At 51.4% G+C, this 17013-nt stretch overlaps 6 protein-coding genes across 7 annotated transcripts; 2 read left to right on the top strand and 4 right to left on the bottom strand.

The window, feature by feature from the left end:
- Positions 1–680: 680 nt before the first annotated feature.
- Positions 681–1864, top strand: HMPREF1120_03428 (uncharacterized protein). Its single transcript, XM_009157498.1, has one exon. The coding sequence runs from the start codon at positions 766–768 to the stop codon at positions 1336–1338; it is 573 nt and encodes a 190-aa protein (XP_009155746.1). The 5' UTR covers positions 681–765; the 3' UTR covers positions 1339–1864.
- Positions 1865–2093: 229 nt separating this feature from the next.
- HMPREF1120_03429 (uncharacterized protein) lies at positions 2094–5600 on the top strand (the record flags this gene model as incomplete). Its single annotated transcript, XM_009157499.1, has 1 exon — positions 2094–5600. The coding sequence occupies one exon, from the start codon at positions 2094–2096 to the stop codon at positions 5598–5600; it is 3507 nt and encodes a 1168-aa protein (XP_009155747.1).
- Positions 5601–5812: 212 nt separating this feature from the next.
- On the bottom strand, positions 5813–8068 carry HMPREF1120_03430 (uncharacterized protein). Its single transcript, XM_009157500.1, has one exon. The coding sequence runs from the start codon at positions 7239–7241 to the stop codon at positions 6087–6089; it is 1155 nt and encodes a 384-aa protein (XP_009155748.1). The 5' UTR covers positions 7242–8068; the 3' UTR covers positions 5813–6086.
- A 1777-nt stretch (positions 8069–9845) lies between these two features.
- Positions 9846–11863, bottom strand: HMPREF1120_03431. 2 transcript variants are annotated; one of them, XM_009157502.1, is made up of 3 exons: positions 11830–11863; positions 11294–11762; positions 9846–11232 (listed from the first exon to the last, which is right to left on the bottom strand). In XM_009157502.1, exon 3 carries the CDS (start codon positions 11154–11156, stop codon positions 10149–10151), a length of 1008 nt encoding a protein of 335 aa, XP_009155750.1. In that variant the 5' UTR covers positions 11157–11232; positions 11294–11762; positions 11830–11863; the 3' UTR covers positions 9846–10148. The 2 variants fall into 2 exon arrangements, with proteins under 2 accessions (XP_009155750.1, XP_009155749.1); XM_009157501.1 differs by having other exon boundaries at positions 9846–11762.
- A 35-nt stretch (positions 11864–11898) lies between these two features.
- Positions 11899–13744, bottom strand: HMPREF1120_03432 (uncharacterized protein). Its single transcript, XM_009157503.1, has 2 exons — positions 13309–13744; positions 11899–13199 (listed from the first exon to the last, which is right to left on the bottom strand). Exons 1-2 carry the CDS (start codon positions 13366–13368, stop codon positions 12645–12647), a joined length of 615 nt encoding a protein of 204 aa, XP_009155751.1. The 5' UTR covers positions 13369–13744; the 3' UTR covers positions 11899–12644.
- A 724-nt stretch (positions 13745–14468) lies between these two features.
- HMPREF1120_03433 (uncharacterized protein) lies at positions 14469–16346 on the bottom strand (the record flags this gene model as incomplete). The annotated part of the gene is made up of 1 exon (XM_009157504.1): positions 14469–16346. The coding sequence occupies one exon, from the start codon at positions 16344–16346 to the stop codon at positions 14469–14471; it is 1878 nt and encodes a 625-aa protein (XP_009155752.1).
- Between the last annotated feature and the right edge of the window lie 667 nt (positions 16347–17013).

Raw genomic sequence — 17013 nt, forward strand, 5'->3', positions numbered from 1 at the left:
CAGGCTCAGGGCCACCACTATGCTAAAGCGCATGGCGTTGTCTGTGACCGACGCTGCCAGTTGATATACTGGCTGCGATAAGTCGACAACAGGAAGCGGTTGTCGCGGAGTTCAAGTTCACACAAATCCTTTGACAATGGGGCACAACATCAAGAAACGCGACAGGAAAATACTCACTATCTGGTTGAGGTTCTGTTGGGACATGCCTCCACCACCACTCCCAGTATTAGTAGAAGTAGTGGCAGAGGCTGCAGGCACCGAGCTATTTGTCGCATTGCTCCCGGACGGGGGATTGTTTGAGTGCGAAGATCCATTAGGACCCGATGCTGCACCTCCAGGCGCCGGGTTGGGCGCGGTTTGCCCTGACATGGTTACAGTTTGCTCATGCGCTGTGAGTGTCGCAGTGCCGTATCTTGATGTTGACAACTGCTCTGTCAAACAAAATTACAGAGAAAAGGAAGTGGCGCGACAAGCGTTGAGAAGAAGAAAGAGATCAAGCTGAGGGCCGCGAAGTTGAAGACAGACGCTGCGACAACTAAATGCGACGGGCCAGCCTCGCCAAGCTTTGATATTACGCTAACCACTTTGAGAGAGGCATCCGGCAAACCTACCATTTCCAGAGACGGCCACCCATTGTTTGCTATGTTTGTTGCGTTCATCACCTCTTTTGTACACAGAGATGACAACGTTCCTTAGGCTTAGACCGGCAGAGACACACCATAACTTACAACATGAATTGATCGACAATTAAGAGGCCAGTCGATCATGGCGGACATGGACCTTGATTCACCCCCATCGTCGGAACCGGCAACCCTCTCCTTCACACCTGCAACTCGGATTGCTGAACTCAACGAGATCGATCAGTCTATTTCCACCCTCCTCTCAGCAGCAGCTGACGCAGTTGGCATTCTGTCAGGCGCACGTCCTTCCCAATCCCAAGAGAAACCACTCGGCGACCTCGAGTCCGCCCGCAGTGCATTTACGGCTGCAGCAGAAACCTACTTCTCGACCCTATCGTCGATCGAGGTTCGACTGCGGCGTCAAGTCTATGCTTTAGAAGAGGCGAATCTCATAAGGCCAGGCACCGATAGGGATGCACGAAGAGGGCGCATATTGGGCGGAGATTCCGGCCTGAACACCGCCGGTGGTGGTCCTCTAGATCCTAGTTGGCTGAATGCGAGAGCCACAGATAAGGTGGGGCTGAAGAAGAAACAAGAACTTCTGGCACAAGCGCGAGATTTCATCGAGCGAGCGGCACATCCGTCGCAAGATGGAAATTCAGCCGTTGCGGATTCTAACGCTGAACAAGTCAAGGACGAACAAGATGGATCAGTCTAAGACACAGACAAGAAACAAGACAAAAGAACATCATCAACGTAAACAAGATAGCCAATCGCATGTCACTCAACAGTCCGGGCTCCGATCGCACAGATACAAGTGCCGAAGAGATTGGTCAGTTTCATGGGCACTTCTTGCACTACTGATGGTCTCTTTGACGGCAGCTAAACAGGGATCTGTCTCGTTGCTATGAGGATTGAAACTGAGCATACGATCGTTGGGTTGTTCTAGGCAAGAGTAATTGGCTTGGACAACTTTGATTTGTCCTGTCGCCAACACCCAACAGGCGGTTGGGATTCAGTTCGAAGCAGCGCCATAGCGGTGGCCCAGCATGGTAAATACAGGCACATAGAGGGCTAGCATTAGAGACTAGAGATCAGGAAACTTGTACCCCATGGCTTCACAGCTCGATAACACAAGTACTTAGAATCTCATTGCTTTCGTAGCTCAGTTCGTAGAACTTGAAGGCGGGTAGACAGAGTTGATGTCTCCATTCCGCCAATAGAAATGCAGCTTGGCGCGACTGCCCGATGCCGCAGCCATTCACTTCACGGCCTCGACACGTTATGTTGGCGCTCACTTCCTCCATTATTTGCTGTCGCTGTACATAAAGTTCATGGTCTTCATGTTTCTGCCGCACGGCTGTATTTGCTAAGCTCATGGCTATGGATGATCTTTGATGGTGCATTTGTCGTCCTGCAATTGCGTTTTCACGGTAGTCACACTGGCTTCTGGGCCTACGTTTTCCGCTCTTCATGGCTTCTGACCCGCCAAAGCCCCAACCACAACAACTGTTCGTCAGAGCCGATGAAGTGGACTCAGGGACGTCTATACTCTCCCCGAGCAATGAAGTCCCGCTGAGTGCACTGAGCCCTTCTGACGCTGGTCCTCCTGGTCCTCGACCTAAAGCGCCACCGCGGCCACTGCTACGGCGAGAAGGTTCAGCGCCGCCCCCTCCTCCACCGTCTCAGCCACCACCAGCTCCTCCCCCTCATACTAGTACTGATCCTACAGACTCTTTGAGCCTACCGCAGTTACGACAGTTAGTGGGACAGTTTCCGAAGACGGAACAGAGAGCATATGCCTTCCAGTATCGAGACACCGACTCCTTTGAGTCCGAGATCGACGAGTGGTTCCACTACACCGAACTAGAGCAAGATCGTGAGTACCTTCTAGCATCTCTGGAAGCGTTCGAGCAAAAATGGAAGCACTTTTGCCAATCTGAACAGCTTCCTGAAGAAGTGACCTGGATCGATGTGAACGATGACCAGCGGGTCCAATTCATCTCGGATCTGGTCCAGGATCTGCAGCATGGGGATTATTTGGCGCGTGTGGAAGCCCTGTCTTGTCTCTATTTTGTCCTGACTGGCGCGTGGACTACCACCTCTGGCCTGGTGGACGAAGAGGCCGCGAGAGAAGACGGTGGTCATCCGCAGACCGAAAATGATCGGGTCAATGCTTCGCAGATCCAGTGGATGCACAAAGGAGCCGATATCGTCCAGAAAAGCTCTATCATACCACATTTGTACTCCTGTTGGATCAAGGCGGCCAGTGTCACCGATTCAGCCCCTAATCCGCCGAATACAGATGGAGACGAAATATACGACGGCGTCCTTGGCGAAAACGAATACAGAGAACTCAGCTTATGTCTGTCATGCTTTTATCTCTTGGTTGAATCGGCCAGAGTACGGATTGAGACGGAGTCTGGCCTGAGCATACGCCAGACAATTTCTTCCTTGCAGCCAAACTTTCTCGCATTCCTCGTCAGCATGATTTCGCGCCTACGATGGGACGACTCGTACAACATACCCCTTATGCATGCACTGTTGCTCTTTTGGAAGAGTCTGCTTCTGGTGTTTGGCGACGTCACGAAGGACTTGGAACAAATCAGAGAAATATTGCAGCCACGGGTTGAGCCATTTTCAGCCGAAGCAGCCCATCCGGTGCTCACCGCATCTCCTCTCGATTATCATATGTTTCGACAGGAGATCACGTCAAAGTACCCTGCGTATAATCCGCCCTTGCCTCTGATACCCCTAGAGATTGATCAGAAAACGATCCTGCCACCGCCGCCACAGGTCTCAAAAACAGAAGCTATTCCTGGTGTTCCGGGGCAAGGCTTCGGCGCTGCAGGCACTCATCGATCTATATTCCATCAACCTGTTCATATTGCCACGCCGGCCCCGTCACCTCCTCCCTCGCCTATAGGGCCTGGGGGAAAAGCAGGCAAAAAGCAGAATTATCAAACCAACCAGAACTTTCCATTTCTTTATCCTCCCTCAGATGGGTCATGTGATATCACCGGTGGTAGAGGGTCCACAGAATTGCAAGATATGCTGGCAGACAAAAAGTGGGAGAGCAACGATGTACCTCGATCCATTGTCGAGGCAGGAGAATTGTTCGCCAGTCGGATGAGGATGACGCGGGCCATGCGTCAGCTCTGGCAGGAACGGGACTTGTTCATGAAATACGAGAGAGGTTGGACGGGCGACCTGTCACATGTTCAGAACGCCGACAGTAATGGGCTTCACTCAAAAGAAGAAGAAGATATTGACAGCTTGTCCGATCCAGTGCTTCGATCACGGATGGATGCTGTTGAAGACTTCTTTCGTGAAGCCCTACCAGACTTACAATCGCTGGTTATCGTCATGATGAAGGTCATGCTCACAAATGTCCAGGATATTGCACTGCGTAACGGGGGCTTTCAGGACCCAGCACAAGCAAGTGGGCTTAACCGCAGCAAAATGAACGCCAACATGACAACCAATCAATCACTACCTATGCCACCTCCGCCTCCCCGGCCAGCAGATATGACATTGGAAGACCTGGATAACGTCCGATCGCGGGAGATCAGCCAAAAGGCAGTGTCTGGAGCAATCTTTTTGATGTTGAAGTGGTTCAAAATGTCCCATGTCTTGAAATTCGAGTACCTTACTCAGTTGCTTCTGGATTCAAACTACGTCCAGCTCACCCTGAAGTACTTTGCTCATCAGAATTTGGAGGATCTAGTGGCCTTCAAGTACGACCGCGATGATCTGAGCTTCTGGCATTATTGTCAGGTCCATTCGGATCATCCTCCACTTTCTCCCACAGGCCCAGACGAAAAGTCAGAAACGTCGAGTGTTGACGAAGCGATGCCACCACCCATCTCGCGCCATCGGAGGTCTCCCACCGCCAAGTCTGAGTTGCAAGGAGCCGTTCCAGAACAAAATGCAGCAGCACAAGAACAGGGAGCCGAAGCCCAGCGACCTTCAGTGGATGAGCTCGGCAACCCCCTTGGACCTGTTCCCACAACCCCCATCACGGAATATTCGTTTCGCCAATTCCAAACGGCTATTCATCTCCTTCGAATCCTACAGAAGGTCACTCGGGGCAAATCGCATCGCATCTTGTTTCTCGTACAGTTCAAGTCGTCCCAAATCCTTCGCCGCATCTTACGTGTTCCGGACCCAACACTGAGGCTATATGTGCTGAAGCTGTTCAAGTCACAAGTGCCTTACTGCGGGAGGAAATGGCGTCAAAGCAACATGCGAGTCATCACGGCCATCTATCTCCACTGCCGACCAGACTTGAGGGATGAATGGCTGGCAGGGATGCACGATGCCAATGTCGAGGGGGAAGTCGACGAAGCCGTGCCTCTGGAATGGGCACTGCGTGGGTTGACCTTTTGGTGGCAGAAACGCACTTATCCGGGCATGATGAGGCGGAGAAAGAGAGGTGGAAAAGCCAAAACCAAGAAGAGTGAACCGGCACCCGCATCCAAATCAGCAGAAGCCGGCCTGGCCTCAAGATTGGCCACAATGGCAGAAAGTGCTGAGGTTGATCTTGACAATTTGGCCGAGGCTGATATTTCGGAACTGAAGCTCGACGACAACCTCATAAATGACGATGTTGACGACCTTGATGATGAGGAGGAAGATCAAGGAGGACAGGAGATTGAAGACGAAGAGCGCGACTTTTTCCAGCGGGAACTCGACGCTCTGGGCTGGGGTCTGGCAGGAGTCCGACTCGCCGAGGGCTCTGAGGATGTGGCATTTGGCGAGGAGGCATCAACGGGCGCTAACGGTGCTGGAGGGTATCCTCTTGTCAATGGGGGAACTAACTTTTCCATGGGCTCGGAGCATGTGGGGACTGCCGGGATGGGTACTGGCACACCATCAACGCCCATCGTACCACAAGCGCAGTCACAACCACAGTCACAGCCGGCTCCTCAATGGGTCATGGCGGATGCTGCTTCTTTGGAAACCTGGCAGAATAGCTAGGAACCGCTGCGATGGCGTTCCGAGACAGCATCAACAGAGCCAGGACGTCGACAGAAGAGAACGCTATGGATGCCACCGGCCTGAACGAATGGCAGAAACGCGACAGACGGCCGCGGCCAATGAACGACAGAATCTAACAGAGCCTCCAGGGTCATTAAGACAGGCGAGTACAGAAAGTGGAACTTATTTTCGTTTCCAAAATTTCGGAGGTGGACAAGGAGAGTTAACCAGTTGATACTTCTGGTAAGCAGCATCGTCCATGGCACAGCCTTGCATCATAAGTGATATGCAAATGGATGTCATTACAGTACTCGGTGCGACGGGAAAACAATGAAGCTGCCATCGTCGCTTTCTGATCTCCTGAGCCATGAAAGACCCTTGGGGCCGAGACTATCTAGGTACCTAGGTACCTTGGCAGCACAGTACGAGCCAATACTGAAGCCGATTCCTTTCCACGCGTCGGCTGAGAACTGCGCCTATTGTTTTCTATCGTTCGAGTTGGTTTCCTGAACTGTTCAATGGCGTGGAGCTGACGCATCGCCTTCGAGCCCTGGACCTGATGGGAATGTTTTGTTTCACCATGGGTTTGTGGAGCCTGCGCAGCTCGTCATCGTCGATGAAACTTGTCACATCGATTAATCCTTCCTCTACCTGCTGAATCTCCATCATCAGCTCGGCTGTAATGTCGATCTCAAACTTTTTCAGAAACTCAATATTCCCGCGCCAGGAAGCTAGGAGACCACCACGTCTATCGTAAGGATTAGCACGCTCCATCCACGACGCCCAGTTTTGGGCGACCCGGGTCGCGGTGCTGAGGTCGACCTTAAACCATTCGATATGAGCTTGTTTGTGTTCATTGCACCATCTCCACGCATACCAATACTTTATCAGCTCGAAATGGGTTAGACACTCAACCCGTTTCGGGTGCCTGACTCCAGAAAAGGTTTCCGGAGGGGATGGCTTCCCATGGCCACACTCTGCCCATTCATCCAAACGATCGACAACGAGTCTGCTGGTAAAGCCAATCTTAAGCATTCCCTCGAAGGCTTCATCCGTGTAGGTAAAGATATAGACCGACCCTTCCTTGGGCGCGGAAGGATCAATGTTCGATAATAGGGTTGACATCAACGTTTGCCCTTCAAGGACGGCATGTTTCGCAAAGACCACCGGTCGCAATGGATATTGGCTTTGCGTGTTGTTTTCGAGCACTTGGTCGAGGACAAGTCCGGTTACCCCGCCATTTAAAGGATGTTTTATTTCCTCCGGCTCAGCTACTACTGGCACAAAGGCTGTGGTGATACTGGGAGGCAAAGAGTCGATAATCTCCTTCCGCCACCGCTCCGCCAGCATATCAACCAGACCTCTGCCCCAGAATATGTTGCGATGATATTGAGAACAGCAGCTGAGTTCGGCTATCTTGGCCAGCTTATTCTGTAGCGACTCCTGGCTCGAAAGGCGGTCCACTTGGATGAGCTCTGAGGCAAGCCGGAGGCTTTCCTTCTTGTCTTTCTTCGCTATTTCGACTTTGCAGTGTCTTCCCTTATCAGGCAGATACCAAATACATTGACAGAATGACTCTTTGAGGCGATCGCGGGTCTCTGCGAAGGTTGGAAATAGATCCAATGCATGCGACTCCCCCATTGTTATTATCTCGTCGTTGTGAGTCGAGGCGCGGAGATGGTGCCAATTGGTGTGGTCTTCTTTGGATCAATGGCCGGATGTATGATTTCTCGCGGCTCAGCGTACAGTATCAGAATTATGGTTATGTTATGTTATGGAAGGACAACTGGAAACCCTCTCTACCACCGATGGCGACGGCGATGGGGTTCTACAACTTGTTGAGGTGTGGACAATGCAGCAAAAGGAGAAAAGGCAGACATTGCTGAGGCTGAGGCTGAGGCTGAAACGGATGGTCCATGGCCATGACCTTATGCATGATCCTGTGTCTGCCTGACGAGTATGCAACATACTACTAGGCCGCCCGTCTCATTCAGCCCGACGAGCATGACTGTTTAGTTGTCATTGGATCACCAAGCGCCGGGGCGCACTCATCCAGTTGGGCTTTCACTCTATCCCTGTGCACCGGTGTCAGAGTGTGGTATGCAAATGCAAGCCCAGTCTTTCGACTACTAGTACAACGTCTGTGGCTAAGTTGTAGGTAACTAGCCAGTGTACAAATGGCAGTAGGTACAGACTGTTATCTTGCAAGGAGGGTGTGGTTTGCCGGGTTAATTTTAGTCGACCACTGTAGTATGTGTGGTTTGCCAGTGCCGTTGCACTACTGTGGAAGGATGGTCGCGGCGGGAGTGATAGAAGGGGGCGGGGGCGTCCGAGGGTGGTGGGGATTGGAGTGGGCGGAAAGTACCTACCTAGGTAGGGGATAGCAGGGCAAACATGGGGGCGGAGATGCTGGGCAGGAAAGCTTCTCACCACTCCCACCTAGTGGTTGTCAGAATTGATTGCTAACCCGATATTTAGCCGAAAACGTGTTTATCAACACCACGTACACAGTTACTCTTTCTTAACACTCATGGCGCCTTAAACACGCTCAACGTACCGTCCTAGTACTCCTGATAGTACTCCGTTCTAGTACTCCTGATAGGAGTACTAGTACTAGGAAAGAAGCTGACACCCTACGAAAGTCACGCTTTTTCAACGTATACGACGAAAACGCGCATAACGAGAGCCTCAACTCAATTGCAAAGCGCTTATACGTACCTTAATCGACGGCGCGCTACTAGCTACGCCAACGATAAACCCTAGGCTCTCCTACCTATCGATATACCCGATAGCGCGCGCCAGTACTAGGACGTAAGTCTCGAGTCTTAAAACGCCAAATATAGCGCTTACTCTCGCCCTCGAACCCCGTACGAACTAAGCCACTCGAGTACTAGATTAAGATATATCAATTAAATATCTCGACGCGACAGTTAAGACGTCGACTTACGCAAGAGACAAATTAAGCGTAGCTCTATCGCGCTATCTATCGAAAAGACGATTTAACTAAGAAATAAGAGAAGGAGCGTACTACGTTTAGCGAGGAGTATAAAGGGAAAATAGTCGACGAGTTCTAGCGTTTTATATACTAGATCGACGAAATACACGTAGATTAGACAAGACTCTTCCCTCCGCGTATCCTACGAGAGCGTAGTATACGCTATAAGCGTGAGAATATCGTAAATCGTACGCCTCCTGAAGGAGTAACTCTTTACTGTGCCGGATACGTCAGTTACGACGAGAAGATCCCCGAACTTATTATATATAACGATAAAAACGCTTAAAACGCTAGCGTAGAGGTAGAGGAAGTTGTAGAAGAAGCCGTACAAGAGGTACGAGTAAAGAAAAGAATACGAAAGCCTCGCCGTCGACCTACGCGCGAGACGAAAGAAGAGTACTAATAGCGTCTCGCGGAGTAGGAAGCTACTCTTCCTCCTCCTATAGAAGTATAGCCTCGTAGTAACTTAATAACGCAGTAGTACTATACGGAGTGTATTCTTCCTATATACGCGAAGACTATTTAGCGTACGCGCTTAAGATATTACTAGTCTATCTATCTCGTCGAGGACGGTAACCCTTCTTACGGCCTAAGACGTCCTAGGATTACGTAACGGCTTAGGGACGCTAACTAGATAGTTAACTTATCGCACCCCGCGAACTCGCCTGATCTTAACCCCCAAGAGGCCGCGTGGAATATCTATAAATAGCGTTTAAGGAGTACGCCTGGCGTTACTAGTATGCTACGAGAGTAACTAGTAGATACGCTCTAGGAGATCTAGCGAAATATCTTATAGGACGAGATCCGCGCTCGTATTGAAAAGCTGCCGAAGAGATACGCAGAGCTAGTAGAAACGGGTGGTAAACGCATAAAAGGCAGTACTTAGTAGTATATAGAAGGGAATATAGGTGTGTAGGCAATTCGGCTAAATATCGGGTTAGCAATCAATTCTGACAACCACTAGGTGACTCCATGTACAGTGTACTACTAGTATGGCAGGGGCCGGTTTCTTGACCCGGATACATATGATTCGAGTTTGGGATATCTCCGGGTTTCTTCTGCCCTTGAGAGCGTTGGCAGGTGTCGATACCCCTAATAAGAATCGGAATCATGCAGCCAACTTGAACTGAATCGATTTCCTTCAGGGGGTCCTCGGAGATTCGGATCCGATTCGTTTAGTTGATTCAATTCGATTCATGAATCGGTTCCTCAATCTCGAGAGTGGGTCCGCTGAATCGGAATGATGGGAATCGGAATCGGAATCGACATTTTAATAGAGGCGATTGATGTCGATTGTAAGATGGTATAGATCATACAGTAATACCATCAGGAATACATCGATAAGGTAAGGTAGATACCAAGTAGTAGACAGACAACTTGCATTCTTCCTCTTTGTAGTCTCCATACAATGTACACAGTACACATTTGCCTGGCCCCAGGGTACCATTCTCATCGCTAGCATCAGGGATCACAATCACGGTCACCATGGTCAAGCTTCCTCTCCTTATCCAATCAATAACCTCCCGGTGCTGCTGTCTCTTCCTTCTCCCGCTTCACAACTTGGCCTTCTCTTCCTTCTTCGTCTTCAACCCCTTAACTCCACTAACCTGTTGTCCAGAAAGCAGGAAATCAGGATACTCGAACCCGCGTCCCGGCCCATCTGCTGCTCCCGAAGTGCGCCAGGCACCACCATCAACCACCAACGTCTGGGCTGTGACATAATTCGCAGCATCAGAAAACAAATAAACCGTCGCATCGGCGATTTCTTTGACTAGACCCCACCTTCCCAATGGAATTCTTTTACTCGGATGCTTCTCAGTTTTGGAGGGCTGTTTGCTTAGCCGTTCCATCCCTTCTGTGCCGGCAATGGGACCAGGTGCAATGACGTTGGATGTGATTCCAAGAGGACCGTATTCGATGGCCACGTTGTTGGATAGGGCGTCCACGCCGGCCTTGGCGACTGCTACGTGCGTTTGGAGCGGGAGGCCGGTGTAGTGGATTGTGGCGGAGACGTAGATGATGCGGCCGCCGGGGCCAGCGGAAGCGGAGCCGGAGGCGGAGCTGGAAGCGGAAGTGTCCGCGTTTGTGGATTTCGGAAGAGATGATATCTCATTCCATTTCCTCGCCGACTCGATCAAATGCGGCAGCGCCAACTTCGTCACATTATACGACCCCAAGACATCAATGTCGATGACCGACTTGAATGCATTGGGAGACAATTGCTCCAGCGGGGCAAGAAAATTGCCTGCTGCGCCGGCGATGAGGAAATCAATTCCGCCCAGTTGGCTCACACAGGTGTCGATGGCGGATTTTAGCGACTCGATACTTCGGACGTCCACGGCTCCGATGCCTAGGACGCGACTGTTTGGCCGGACGGTCGCGATGTCTTTAGCGACAGATTCTGTCTTTTCGACGTTGCGGCCGACGATGCAGGCGTCCGCACCTAAATAGACGAGGGCGCGGACTTGGTTGGAGCAGATGCTGCCGTTGCCGCCAGTGCAGAAGACGACTTTGCCGGTGAAGATGGTGGGGTTCCATACTGAGGAGACGAAGTCGGGCATTTTGCTGGTGGAGGAAAGATGTTTGGATGGATGGATGGATATAGAGACTCAGTTCTGGTTTAGGTATTCTTGTGGTCTGGGTCCAGATGGTAAGACAGGAGTTCTAGGTCGATAAATAGGAGTCTTGAGGGTCGTACGTAGGTAAATAGGTAGATAGGAGGCTTTCTTAAAGGACTTTAATGTGTACCCCGGTTCGAAATGAGATAGGATGATAGAAACAAAGCAAGTATGTCGAGACGGAGAAGAGGACAGGAGAGACCAGGGCAAATAGATGGTCTTGCTTTGTCGACAATGTCGGTAAGTCAATCAGACTCGGGGTCAAATCTAACGGCCGTACCGTCCGCCGAAGTATACCGTAAGTGTCTCTGCGTGCGTGACTCCACTCGATTCGGCTCGAGTCGTGTTGTGCAATGGAATCGCTGCCGTTCTTTGTTATATGGACTGTATGTACGTCCTCCGCGGATGTTGCGGCTTGAAAGGGCAGAGAAAGACGGCGATGGGGGATGTTTGTTGGATATTGCCCCGAAGTCATTTTACAAATGTCCCTTATGTGGTGATGTCGTTGTTGTTGTGCCGGGAGATACCGAGGTTCATCGTTGCGTTTATCTTAGTCAGCACGATCTTAGTCAGCACGCGGCGTGGGGATGTCATAGAACGGTCGTCACCCACCTACCTCAGGTACCTACCGTGACCTACCTAGGTTTGACGCAGCCCTTCGAACGTTACTACTGCCAGCGGTTCAATAAAAGGCACAAGGGTCTAGTCCTTCCATACAACTCAATGCTATCACCTACTAGTACACAGCGAAAAAGCAATAAACAGGCCCTACCAATGTCGGTGGTTTCTTGAGAATGTATAGATAGTCACTACTAATCAACATATATTGAGCCGAGTCAAAAGCCGACTTCAAGCAAACCGACCAACTGACTATAAACTGAGTTGAGAGGGGCGGAGAGGAGTACCATTGTCAACAAAGGGATGCGAGACAATCCAGCTTGGAGTTCCATGCCTATTGTAGTGATCCAGTAACGTTTTGTCGTGCGTAGTGCGTAATGCGTAGTGTGTAGTGTAGTGTTGACAGTTGTGTCGTTTCGATCGATTGCTGACCTGGATGTAGGCGAGGTAGATGGACTTCTGCAACGTCGATTCGAGTACCTTGCCGCTTTGAGTGGGAGCCGTCGACATGGCGGTTGCCGTTGCCATTCCTATCCATCGATATGCCGATATATGTATATGCTCATTCGTAGGTCCAATGTTGCTGTCGATCCAACGGCGGTTCGTTGACGATATCGATGCCGGTGTCGATCGCTTCAGCGGGCGCAGCAACAATTTTAAGCCCGACGTTCGTATGCTGGTGTATGCCCTCTCCTGCACGGCCCCAAGATACACAAAGCGCAGCTCAATATCCCATTCCATGCTCCCGATATTCAGCAGCCTGTCACCACACTTGCGCCACCCAATACACCTAACACCCCCATTATGAGCTTTTTAAGCGCCATCTCCCCAGATCCCAATAACACCCATCGCAAACCCCAGTCCGGCGATCCAACTTCTCACTTTCTGAATCTTGCGTTCCCTCGTCATCTCCATCTCGACCTTTTCGCCATTGACTTGATCCTCGCTGCTGCTGCTGCTGCTGTTGCTGGTGTTGTTGCCATCGTCACGCGACTCGACCTCGATGAATCCGCTGCTATCCGACCCACCCGGGCTGGCGCCTCTGGGTGTCGCCGAAACCGTCTTGTCCCTACCGGATCGTTTGCTGCTGCTAACACTTGGAAATCTCGACAGTCCATTGAACCAATATTCAACGCCCTGGCCGCCGATGAATGCGACCAAGGCAGTGTAGAGCAGATATGGGTGTCGTCCGCGGGGTGACGCGAGTGTGAACGCCGTCAGCAGCGACAGCGACGAGATGGAGGCCAGGGTGAGGATGTGTCGGGTCGATTTCGTTTGGATGGTGGCCAGGGTGCGTGAAGCCAACGAGGCGGAAGGGAGTAAGGCGAGAGATGGAAGCGTGATGGTGGTGAGGGTGTAGGATGTTCCCTAGCATCGATAATCGTGTCAGTCGGTCGCGAGCCAACAACTGGCGCATCGTCACCGCTATCTGTAACGGTCTTCATAGCCAGAGAGGACTGAGGGGATGTAAACGTACCGTCAGGAGACCAAGAGAGATGGTCCCTACGAACTTGGTGATGCTTATTGGGCAAGGCATGGCTGGAATGGCGGAAGTGTATGTATCGGTATCTTTCCTGCTATAGTTCTGTGATAATGTGCGAGATAGACGATGCAAGTCTTAGCAGCGACGGATTGGAGGTGTTGTGCTAGTATGCGGCGGTTCGAATTGATAGTGCAGTGGCGGCCGAAGCTGGGATGGAATCTTCGGGATTCGAGTCCTTCCGCGAGACGGAGAGTTGGTCTGATTCGCACTGTGCACGTCTTGGGACGTTATAGGTACAACAGTGAGAGCATATCCGATTGTTTTGTGCCGGACACAAGCTTCAAGAACCGTGCAGTGGGTGAGTTGGTGGAAGCCTGGAGTGAGTGGTTTGATCGAGGTGCAAGGGAGTCAAGTTCAAGTTCAGGTTGCGATGATGTCGTTTGTTCTGAGTCGCTCGCCTCCAACTTCGACTTTTGGCCTTGAACTGCCAGAGCCACTGCACGGAGCCGACTTGAACCTCCAATCCGCTGGCTTCCAATACCATTGCATCTCTATTCGTCTACAACTTGAACTTGGTGATTCGCCCGTACTACTACTATCTTGTAGTAGCAGTCGCACGACTCTTGACACTCTATAGTAGTGCGTTGCACCCAGATACAACAGACTTCCATTGTACTTGCAGAGCCATCGGCCCGCAGATTCATACGAGTATCGATCGCAAGGAGCTTCCCTGAGCTCATTCTCGCTCATGCGGAAAGACTGTGTCGGATAGTAGCTATCCTTTCTGCCCTGAGCTCTCATACTACCAGAGGTACGCCTCTGGTTCATCTTAGAGGACTACAGTATGCCCATTGCGGCTATCACCCCCCAGGGGTCCTGCGCTGGCTTGTGTATACTAGTGAGCAATGAGGTGCTGAACCAGATTATCCAGCGAGAGTCGACTTCTACATGCACAGCCTGCGAGTCACCTGTGGCTCATGGGAGGACATCTTGGAGAACCCCCCGTTGCATATCAAGCCCAATAAAAATTTGCCTTGACTCCCAATGTGAGTCTCACCCAGCACGTAAGAAATATGCCGGTCGTATATGTGAAGCACCAATCCAGGTTGTAGGAGCTGTACATCGTGCCGCTTTCTACCGCCCCAAGAACCATATTAGACACCAGGATAATTCTCGAATTGAACGGTCCCCATATCGGGTGGAACACTCCTGGGTACAGGCAGCAGCGCGGTCTGCGCGTGCACTTGCATAGGTCTGCTAAGAACATGACAGTCAGGCGGAGTCGGTATAGGCGAAGACGTCATACTCGTGTCGCTTCCCTGAGTACCGGTGCCGGGACTGTACATGGCAAAAAGGCCTTCACCGTTATGCACGACATGCTGCTGTTGCGTTGGTGCGGTCTGCGTCGGTACGACACCCCATTGTCCTATACCAAGAACGCCGCTTGTTTCGCGCGACATGGTGAATGGCAGGCCGTTCGGATGTACCGGGGTAGGGATATTGTCGCTCGCCCCTGCGTAGCCTTGCTTGATAGTGATATTCTCCGGCCCGCTTGGCGGAGTCACGCTGGGAAGTGTCTCCGAGACTTTGGCCAGCAGCAAAGGCAAGTATCGAGACGCGCCGCCGCGAAGGCGAGAAATGAGGTTGAGAAAGTGACTGAGCAGATTCAAAGGTGTCTCGTCCGTCGCTTCCGGCTCCAAGGGAACAGGGACACACGAAATCACATCGGTCAATGTACATGCGACATCGAACAACTTCTCAATCAGACCGATGCCGTGAACTTCCATCGCGTCAAGGGTCATGTTTTTCACGTCACGCACCATGTCCCTTGCGACTTGGATCGGAAACAGAAACGTCAGCGAAGCATCCGGAGAGCTGGAGGAGACGCAACCATTGGCAATAGACAATTGCCAGACCATCATACGCAGCCAATGGTAAGTAATCTTAATGTCTGCCGCTTGATTTTCAGTGGTCTCGAGCTCCACAGGCAAGGCATCGCTTAGCTGTTGCTGCAGTTCCGAAAACCAGGCTGCAGTACACCGAGTCTTCGCTTTATTCCATAATGCCATAAACTCGTCGTCGATGCAGATAAAGAGCTTGATGAGATGCAAAAAGCCAGATATGATTGCTTCCTCGCCTGCCCCTTCTTCGGCCGCCGGAAGTTCAACTGTAGGGTGGAGAGTCAGAGGCCTATGTCGTTCCATGGCGTATGCCCTTTCAGTGACCAAAAGTAACCAATACGCCCTTCTTTTGTACTTGTTTTCAGTCGCGTCGCCGATCAAATACGACGATTCTTCGTGCATGCCCATCATTTGAGCCAACGTGGCTGCCTCGCGGAGATGGAACCAGCATACATTCTGCTTCTCCAGGGTGAAATAACATCCAAATAGGAGGAACGATATTTGAACAGAACTCAAAGTGGGAGTGGAGATGTAGTCAATCGACTTGCGTACCCGCTTGATGTCTTCCAGAAGCATGTTCGCATACCCATATCGGTTCCCCGGAGGTTCCCCTTTATAGCAGTTGCCGGGTCCAACTGCCAGATTCATGCCGGGCTGAACCATGACAAAAGCGCACAGCGATGCTGTCAAGCAGTAGACATCGGCGTCGGTGGAGAGCCGAGAAGAAATGAGCTCTGTCAGAGCTTGGCGGTCAAGAATCCAAGCCGTCGTGCACATGTTTGTGAAAAAGAAGTCGACACAGTGCTCGATCGTCTGCTGAGAGAGCAACGCCGGTTTGCGGATATGCGCAGGGGTTGTGGGAGGGCTGTTGAAGTCTAGAGGAGGCGGCTCGGTAGCGAACCTCTCCAGCCGTGGCCGCGACTGAGTGGTAGTGGTCTTCTGTTGCGTGACTCTGATCTCTGAAATCACTTTGGCCCTCGAGCCTTTGGGTCCTTTCTTCTGCGGAATAGCGAGATATGTGCACCGGAGGTTGGATTGCCCACAGTTGTTGCATGGCTGTTCACCCGTACACCGTACTTTTCGTCGATGGCACGCATCGCATGCCTTTTTGACCGGAGGCGCCGACATCATATAAGCCCGTCAGCCGATGCCGGATATGAAATGCCAACATCTGAATAACTTGTCAGTGCGCACCGCTGATGATTGCGAGGACGACCTTGTGGGTCAATGGGTCATGGGAGCAAAGAATATAGCGGTCGTGACGGAAGAGAGTTGGGTTCGTTCCGTGGCGAAGCAACTTTCGAGTTCTCTTTCTAGTTTTAGGGATCCTGAAGCTGAAGCCTTTCTGTCCATGGTGTCTGTGTAAATAAGCCATACTTGCTTAGAGTTTTTGGTGGCTCGCGCTCAAGAACATGTCAGTGGGTTGTGGCCGCTGGATTGGACGAGCGGCAACCTTGTTTGGCAACCCCGCGATCACCGCCCAAGAGACAGGGGCCATGAATGAGATCAGCTTCTTAAACGGGCCATTGTGGCCTGCAGTGCGAAAGAGGAGGAGTCTACATAGTATATCCGATGTCATGTGCGTTGCCCGTGGGTGCTGGATGAACGGCAGTTGGTGGTCGTGTACTAATATTGTAGAGGAAACCCAGGGCATGCAAGCCTTCAAGTTGTCCTGTTTGCAGATGCTGACGACGGCATTCATGTTGTACCCCTCTGTCAGGCTCCGGCGTAGGGCAATTCCTTATACGAACTCTGTCAGTCTTGACACTGGCATTTCAGCCCCGAGCCGAGCGGCTCT

Source organism: Exophiala dermatitidis, assembly GCF_000230625.1.
Source record: "Exophiala dermatitidis NIH/UT8656 unplaced genomic scaffold supercont1.3, whole genome shotgun sequence".
NCBI lineage: Eukaryota > Fungi > Ascomycota > Eurotiomycetes > Chaetothyriales > Herpotrichiellaceae > Exophiala > Exophiala dermatitidis.

Bases quoted from the DNA above. Each gene is read 5' to 3' on its own strand.
- HMPREF1120_03428 (XM_009157498.1), top strand. From the start codon at position 766: ATGGCGGACATGGACCTTGATTCACCCCCATCGTCGGAACCGGCAACC.
- HMPREF1120_03430 (XM_009157500.1), bottom strand. From the start codon at position 7,241: ATGGGGGAGTCGCATGCATTGGATCTATTTCCAACCTTCGCAGAGACC.
- HMPREF1120_03431 (XM_009157502.1), bottom strand. From the start codon at position 11,156: ATGCCCGACTTCGTCTCCTCAGTATGGAACCCCACCATCTTCACCGGC.
- HMPREF1120_03432 (XM_009157503.1), bottom strand. From the start codon at position 13,368: ATGCCTTGCCCAATAAGCATCACCAAGTTCGTAGGGACCATCTCTCTT. The intron at 13,200-13,308 runs GTACGTTTACAT...TATCGATGCTAG, and splicing joins TCTCTCTTGGTCTCCTGACG to GGAACATCCTACACCCTCAC.